We start from the raw sequence: 8,947 nt of genomic DNA, 5'->3' as shown, positions 1-8,947 counted from the left end.
TAATGATGACAGAAATATTTGCTTCATTGAGTTATGTGAGGCTAACATGCATCTATGTGAATGAGCTTGACAAAAAAAAAAAATGTTATTTGCAAGTAATTTGTACAGATAGTACGGATAAGAATTGGGACAATTTTGCTGCTATAACCACCACCAAAACAGTACCTAATTGACAAAAAGAGGCACTGTGAAAGAAGTTAAACTCAGGCTGTACATATGCTATGATTCCATCAATATCAAAATCAGCAAAACTAAACTTTAGTGCTAAAAGTCTAGGTCTGAGGCACGTAGGAAGGGGCATGAGGGGCTGTTGGTTGGTAATTACATGGGTAGTTACAATGTGATAATTAATTGACCTGCGCATTTATGTTTTGCACCTTTTCTTTATGTGTTATGCTTCAATAACAAAAGTTTAAAATATGATACAGAAAATGATTCTATATCAACCACTCAGATATAATCACTATAAGTGGTCTCTGCTCTTCTAAATTTCTTTTTACATACAGGTACATCTATATAGACACTAGCTTTGTCCCCTCTCAAAAATACCCATAAAACATTTATAAATATATATAGTATTGTTTTATAATCTTTTTAAAAATGAGTATGAAGCCCGGCTGGTGTGGCTCAGTGGTTGAGCATTGACCTATGTACTAGGAGGTCACAGTTCCATTCCCCATCAGAGCACATGCCTGAGTTGCCGGCTCCGTCCCCAGTGGGGGGTGTGCAGGAGGCACCCAATCAATGGTTTTCTTTCATCATTGGTGTTTCTATCTCCCTCTCCTTCTCCCTTCTTGCCTTGAGGTCACACAAATGAAAGATTGCAGGATACAAGATCAATATAAAAAATCAGTTGTATTTCTATACACTAGCAATGAATAATCTCAGAATGAGTTTTGCCCCCTCTCTCCATTCTCCAGCTCTTATACTTCACGCTTCTCTTCCCCATTCCCTGTTCTCTACTCCTAGTGGTAGTGACAACCTCACTGATTGCTAGACCTTAGTGAAGAGCAGAAAATCTATTCAGTATATCGTGTTGTGGTGGTTAGTTACATCTAATCTAGAGTCACTGCCAACTATTAAATGCGGATTTTTGCCTTTTTTAAAAAAAATCATAGTTTTCGATATATAGATCGAATATGAGATGGCCAACTCTTGACCAGACTTTGGAGAAAACAGGTCTCCTGTAAATTATACAATGTACGTCACTCAGAGACTCAGATAATACATGGGTCATTACTCTTCTGATATGAATATTAAATAGCTAAGTGCCTCTTCACACCATCTACCAAGTTCCCATGCAAATTCCTTTCGGGAAAAACCACAGGTGTCCAAGCAGGGCCTCACTGGATGGTGACTGTTGACATAGTTAAGTATTATTCCTAGCTCAATGACCTGACTCATCGCCTCAAGCCTGATTCTCTTCTGCAGGTCACACTGTTTACTTTTTCCCTTTTATCTTGTGGAGGACGACTGGTTTCATAGCATACCACCTTCTGAGCATTGACGTCAGTGATCTGATGGCTTCCTTGCAGTTGGCGGAGATCAGCTCATAGTCCTATAACTCATCCGCTTGAACAGTCACAAACAGAAAGACAAGCAGACCCCTTTCCACTCCTGTGCTATATTTATTCTTAGCTCTCTACTGAGACTTGGCAACTGCCAGTGGAACCAGAAGATATTTTGTTTGGACTAGGTCAACAGTCATCCTCTGAAATTTTCATCTATCTTTTTTGTTATGGTGCACTGGTCTCTGTTCCAGCATTCCATCTGAATCATAAATGGCTTGGAACACTCCATCTTGATAAATGACATGGAGAGCTGAATCACTGGTATTTATTTACTTTGAAATTCACATGTAAATCAATCATTTTAATAAAATGACGTTGACATATGCATATCAACATTATTTTCTTAGTTGCAGCATATAAATGTCGAATAACTATGTTGTACACTCAAAACTCATAAGATGCCAACTATACTTTAATTTTAAAAAGAAAAGAAAATATGGATGCAAACTCTTAAAGAATTCCAGTTTTTCTAAACAATCCAGAGATGTGCAAATGTGGCTGCTTAGAAAGACCATTTTCACTGCTCTTACAGTTTTGATCACTCTGAAAAAGGCATTATTTTTTAATAGATTAAGTTTAGTAACTTTATTTTTTATTTGTGTGTTTTTCAAAAATATGTTTTAGTACCACCAACAGGAGGGTGCCTGCATGGGGTGGTAGGTACACTGGGCTCAGGGTTTGTGTGGTCTATGAGGAGATGATGATCATTGGGAAGCTGGAAGGAAGGGGGTGGGCTGGAGGCCATCTCTAAGGGGACTTCTTAGGTAGAATGGCTAACGGCCTCATGGCAAGCTAATGCCATGCCACCAATGAGATTAAGAAATTCTTGGAAATAGGTCTCTGTGGGGCTGGGCATTTTTGTCATGTCAGAGAGGAGCAAGATGCGCAGGGGAGCTCTGGCCTGTGGGCAGGGCCTACGTTTAGTAACTTTTTTTAAAAGAAAGAGACTAGTTATGGAAATTAGGTATATTCTGTAGAATGAGGTAAAGTTCCTTTTATTAAAGTTCCTGTGTTTGTCTAGTGTATTTCCTTATGGAATCAGAGATTACAGAGGCGAATAACATGGCTAAAGCTGTGTATCAAAGAAGTGGAGGAGGGAGGCATTTCTATCCTAATAACTACTTGCTATTAAGCTCTTATTATGTGCCCAGTACTATGCTAACATATCGGTGTATTTTATTTCCCTGAACCCTCACACTGACTATAAAAGAGACACTGTTCTTGTCTTCATTTTATTTTATTTTTTTAAAAAATTCTAAATTGACTGAGAGAGGGAGAGAGAGGGAGAGAGAGAGAGAGAGAGAGAGAGAGAGAGAGAGAGAGAGAGAAACATTGATGTGAGAAACATCAGTTGCCTGCCTCCTGCATGCCCGGTACTGGGAATCAAGACTGAAACCTGGGCATGTGCCCTAACCAGGAATCGAACTGGCAACCTTTTGGTGCACAGGAGGATGCCCAACCAACTGGCTACACAGTTAATAAATGGCAGAAAGAAAATTCAAACCCAGGCTGCCTATTGTCAAAATGCCAACATACAATCTGTCATTTGATGGCCAATGTTTTTGTTCTGGTCCTCCAACCCCCTTTTTGATCATACCAACAGACTACGTGCCTTTGGGATTAAGTATAAAAGTCCTCATCAAAGAATGATGCTACATTAACTTTAAGACTGAAACTTCTCCAATATCCTTACTTATATAGAAGACAGATTGAAGTTACTTGTGAGAACACAAGGAAAGCAATGCACAAGCAGGCAAATCACACTGGATTATCATAGTGAAACTTGCTCTAGCTACAAACAGGGTGTTTTCTGAAAGAGATATACGTATTGTCTGTCCTGTGAGAAGTATCCAGTAAAGAACATTAACAAGTAACAGACATTAACTTACACCCACAAGGTAGACCAGTGATTTTCAACGTTTTTCATCTCATGACACACATAAAGTAAAATTCTGTGGCACACCAAAAAATATATTTTTGCCAATCTGACAAAAATAGGTATAATTCTGATTGAGTTACAAAAATAATAATAGAATTTACCCACTCTTTTTTATCTAAAGTGACTTTTTAAAAAAATCATGTGCCTATACTTGTATATAAGGATTGCTGGTACCAAGAATTAACCAATAAAACATACTCTTATTATTTGATGTGAACAATAAGATGCAACTCTATTATATGACCAATATACTTATGGCTCAAGACAGGGCATTTACACTGATGGCTATTGTTATTTTGGCCGTTGTCTATATATATATTTGACTATCTAAGGAAAGAAGGTCAGTGCCCCTAACTACATAGTCAGGTATTGCATATTCTAATAATTCTTGAAATTCCCTGGGGTAGACAAATGGAGAAAACAAATGTTGCAATATTTGTTTAAGAAGCTAATACTAAATTAAATATCACAGTCATTTCTGTGGTTCCTTTTCTTCTACATGGCAATAATACTGGGAGTTTTAGTCCTAATTATTCACATCTATTCATTACAACAGGTCGGTTGTAGGCATCAAAGCCCAGAGGGTTTGTATTTAAGTTAGCTATTTTATCATCAATGCAAAAGTATTCTATTTTGTTGTTGTTAACCCCCACCAGAGGATATTTTTCCATTGATTTTTTTTTTTTTTTTTTTTAGAGAGAGTGGAAGGGAGGGGAGGGACAGAGAGAAACATCAGTGTGAGAGAGACAAATCAATTGGTTGTGCCCTGATCAGGGCCAGGGATCGAGGTTGCAACCGAGGTACGTGCCCTTGTCCGGAATCCAACCCGGGACCCTTCAGTCGGCAGGCTGACACTCTATCCATAGAGCCAAACTGGCTAGGGCCAAAAGTATTCACTTGTGATGAAAAAGACAAAAATAGATTTATAAAACTGTTTTTAATTTAGATTAAATTATATGATGTGTTTAGCACAGCACCTGGATTATACTAAGCAAGCATCTGTTATTGTTATTATTATTATTCCATATCTTAGCCAATGGATCCCTACAGAATCAGTTTTTACTCACTTTCCACTTTGATGTTATTGCAAAATTCTATATATTTCACTGAAATGACTGTTTGCTTGATTGAATTTACCAAACTGCCAGGTTTTTTTAGACCCAGCTTGCAATTGTAGGCCACCCATAGGAAGGCCCGGCTCCACGTCGTTTCTGAAACATGTGGACACAAGCCAGGTGAAACATGAGATAATTAATTGAGTGTTGATCCAAGTAAGTGTTTTGGAGGAAAAACAAGTTTCTGTTATCTAGTCTTGATGAAGTCTCCTGGGGAAGGAAGCATGCTGTCCAGGAAAAATCAGTATAGTTGTCATCAAAACTGGTAGGGGTTCCAACTCTTGCTACTAATTTGTGAAGTCCCTTACTTCAGAGGTGTCTGAGTTTCTCTTTTACTGGTAAAAGAGGTAGTTATTTTGAAAGTCCAATTAGATGATGTATTAAAGGGCTTTTAAACTCATTCTATATTTACATACCCCCCCCCTCATAATGTTAAGTGAGGCCTGAAAATCCAGTCCTATAAAGTGTAGAATCATTTTTATTGAATGATTCATGAAATGCAGTCAGTTCCAGGGTCCAAGTGTGCCATCCACAGCTGCCCAGTACCTGTTGAAGTTTGAAATGTTGAATTTTTGCAGTTAGTTGACCATTTTAGGCCAGGAAAATATTCAGGATTTAGGGATCCATTTTCCTCTCTCTGCTTTCTCCAAATGGCTTGAGATGGTCTGCTATTTCCCAAATAAGTTTTACTTTCCCTGAATGAGAAGGGGCTGATCAGAGGATGGAAGTCATTTCCAACCATGTTATTTATATTCAAATTCTCCTTACAGAGAGGTTTTCACTGTGTTTTTTAGAGCGGTTAAGTAAGTTACCCACCGTCAGGTGTAATGGAACAGAAAAAAGTTTATTGGAAAGCACTGTGTTTATGTGTGGAAATAACTTGGTACGCTATAATTCACACTACAGTATATATGAACTGAGAGGAAGAATTGGCATTGTTGCTGAGTGCATGGTGTGACTCAAAGAGGGTGTAGGGGGAGAAAACACCAAAAGGAAAAGCAAGAAAAAAGATTAGGAGGAAAGGGGCTTAGAGAACTGGTAGAATGCTGTGCTCTAGGCTCCTGATAATCACTGGATCCTCAGTGTGTGTATAGAATCTTATATAATAAAAGCCTAATATGTTAAGTGTCCGGTCGGCCGGTCTGCCGTTCAACCAATCAAAGCGTAATATGCTAATAATATGCTAAAGCAACTCAACTGCTTGCTATGACGTGCACTGACCACCAGGGAGCGGACGCTCTGACCTGTAGGTTAGCTTGTTGCTGGGGTCCAGCCGATTGGGTCTGATGTCAGAGAACCGGTTTTGGCCTGACAGTGGAACAACCAGTCGGTATGACGTGCACTGACTACCAGGGGGCAGATGCTCAATGCAAGAGCTGCCCCCTGGTGGTCAGTGCGCTCCCACAAGGCACTCAGCCAGAACCCGGGCTCACGGCTGGTGAGTGCAGTGGCAGGAGCCTCTCCCACCTCCCCGGAAGCACTAAAGATGTCCAACTGCTGGCTTAAGCCATCAGTCGGACATCCTCTGAGGGCTCCAGGACTGCGAGAGAACTCAGGCCAGGCTGAGGGACCCCCAAGAGCATGAATTTTGTGCACTGGGCCTCTAGTCCAAATATAAGTCACTGTAATTCTTTCCTTCACTGGTCAGATGGGAAGGGCAATATTTTAATATTAAGATTTGGAATTGGAATGTTATAGATATTAGTTTTTATATCAACATTAAATTTTACATTTACATTACAATTTTACAGTGTAATTTTACATCATATAAAATTACATTTTACAGGGAAGTTGCTAAGAGGCGGGGGGAGTGTGTCTGGTTATCTTTGCGCTCCCTGGGTTCGCGCCGTCGCTGCCCGAGCTGGGAAGGCGCGGCCGTGAACCCTCGCCAGGTTTGCTGACCCGGCTCAAACCGGATTCCCGCCCGGAACCTTAGCCCGAGAGACTCCCGCCATGGGCAACACGAGCAGCGAGCGCGCCGCGCTGGAGCCACAGGGCGGCCATAAAACGCCCCGGAGGGACAGCTCGGGGGGCGCCAAGGATGGGGACAGGCCCAAGATCCTGATGGACAGCCCCGAGGACGCCGACCTCTTCCACTCGGAGGAGATCAAGGCTCCCGAGAAGGAGGAATTCCTGGCCTGGCAGCACGACCTGGAAGTGAACGACAAAGCTCCTGCCCAGGCTCGGCCCACTGTCTTCCGCTGGACCGGGGGGCGGCAAGGAAGTGTACTTATCTGGGTCCTTCAACAACTGGAGTAAACTTCCGCTCACACGAAGCCATAACAACTTTGTAGCCATCCTGGACCTGCCGGAAGGAGAGCATCAGTACAAGTTCTATGTGGATGGTCAGTGGACACACGACCCTTCTGAGCCAGTAGTAACCAGCCAGCTTGGCACAGTTAACAACATCATTCAAGTGAAGAAAACTGACTTTGAAGTGTTTGATGCTTTAATGGTGGATTCCCAAAAGTGCTCCGATGTGTCTGAGCTGTCCAGTTCCCCGCCAGGACCCTACCACCAGGAGCCCTACGTCTCAAAACCAGAGGAACGGTTTAAAGCACCACCCATTCTCCCCCCACATCTGCTCCAGGTCATTCTGAACAAGGACACGGGCATCTCTTGTGATCCGGCTTTGCTTCCTGAGCCCAACCACGTCATGTTGAACCACCTTTATGCGCTGTCTATCAAGGACGGAGTGATGGTGCTCAGCGCGACCCACCGGTACAAGAAGAAGTATATCACCACCTTGTTATACAAACCTATATGAGGAGCTGCGGGCAGTGGTGGGCCCGGAACACGGGCACCACCAGGCTACACACACACATGCTTCCCACTGGAGGGAAGGGACTGTAAATTCCCCATTTCATGCTCTGTAAGACATTTCATACCTGCCCTAGTCCTGCTTGAAGGTCAGTTCCGGGCACAGCAGCTCCTGGCACGCCTGCCTCCGTCTGTCATGGCCCTCTCAACACCCAGTGGCTGAGAATGGAGTCGAGGACAGAAGGCCCACAGCCCCACCACAGGGCACAAGGACGGGTGCAGTTCTAAATACACATCCACCAAACCGGTCGTGGAGGTTTTCTTAAGCCAAAAAACAAACACTAGCTACTTTGGTAGCAAATATCTGGGAAGCAGGAATAAGGCCACACAAAATTTGATTGTATGTGTGTCTTTAAGGCCTGGCTCTGGCGCTAACAGTGTTGGTGCTGCCCGGCCTCTGCAGTCAAAGCAATATTGTCTCCCGTTCTCTGCTCCAGGGAGGTGTCATTTCTATAGCAATTAGCACCTGTCTGATTTCAGGTGAAGTTCTACAGTTGTTACACTTACGTGCACTAAGTTTTGTTGTGTGTGTTTTTTTAACCAGAAATGGCTGATGTACAGCCTTAGGGTAATTTTCTAATCACCCAGCTAGAATGTAGATCATGTGAACAAACTGCTCAGCAATAATCTGTTCTCAGAACAGACTTCGAAAACCGCTGCCGGGTTTCTCCATTAAGCTGGATGATCCTCAGGACTGGCCACTGTTAGCGGCACGGTCGTCCAGCTTTTTATTCTCATCGTAATGAGGTGACAGTGTTACCATGAAAGCCTATGCCACCTGCTCAGGACCTCTGTCCCTACCTAGAAGGCTGTCGCAGTTCTTGTTGTTGCTTATCTACAAAGAAATTAGAACTCGACAGCAGTCTTCTAGATTTGTGTTGGGATGACATCCTTTGGACCAAAACGAACCTCTTATGCTGGGCTTGGCTTCCAGGGAGATGCCGCAAATGTTCCCATTAGTGCAGGCTCCTGTCCCCGAGTCAGCGGAAGCTGTCATGGTCTGTGTTCATGCTGGGAGATGGAGGAACAGAACTCCTGGCTTCCAGTACCTGTTCCATAAACCCGAGTCCGGGTTAAAATAACCCTTTTTTGTTACTGTTTCAAAACACTGAGTTACTGTCACCTTGACGTACAGGTTTCAATAAAGCGTTCATTCAGAAAAAAAAAAAAAATTACATTTTACAGTAAGGCAATGTAAATTGGCTACCGAGGTTATATCATAATTATTTACTTTTGACCTTCTAATTTGCATTTCCATGGACTTCCAGAAACTAGGCAGCCATAGCAGAGAACAAACCTAAATCTTATTGTTCCAAGGTATCCAAGACCCTTCCTTTTTTATTTAAAGCATAAAGAGAACAGGACATGCATTAGCAGCCAGCATTTCTAAGAAGGCAGGGACAACTCCAGTAAAGTGGACATGTTCTATCAAAACCATCTTGGACAACCCGTAAAAATAAGTCAACATACTAAATAAGAATAAATGTAAAGGCAGATCTAAA

The 8,947-nt window shown here is 42.3% G+C and overlaps 1 protein-coding gene across 1 annotated transcript; it reads left to right on the top strand.

The window, feature by feature from the left end:
* Positions 1-6,464: 6,464 nt before the first annotated feature.
* LOC118666199 (5'-AMP-activated protein kinase subunit beta-1-like) lies at positions 6,465-8,573 on the top strand. Its single transcript, XM_036328111.1, is given in 2 exon segments — positions 6,465-6,833; positions 6,835-8,573. Coding segments are annotated over 2 exon segments (813 nt in total). The 5' UTR covers positions 6,465-6,578; the 3' UTR covers positions 7,393-8,573.
* Positions 8,574-8,947: the final 374 nt, after the last annotated feature.

This window comes from Myotis myotis, unplaced genomic scaffold, assembly GCF_014108235.1.
Source record: "Myotis myotis isolate mMyoMyo1 unplaced genomic scaffold, mMyoMyo1.p scaffold_m19_p_11, whole genome shotgun sequence".
NCBI classification, from domain to species: domain Eukaryota; kingdom Metazoa; phylum Chordata; class Mammalia; order Chiroptera; family Vespertilionidae; genus Myotis; species Myotis myotis.
The sequence above is the reverse complement of the archived record's forward strand: the minus strand, read 5'-3'. Positions and strand labels throughout refer to the sequence as shown.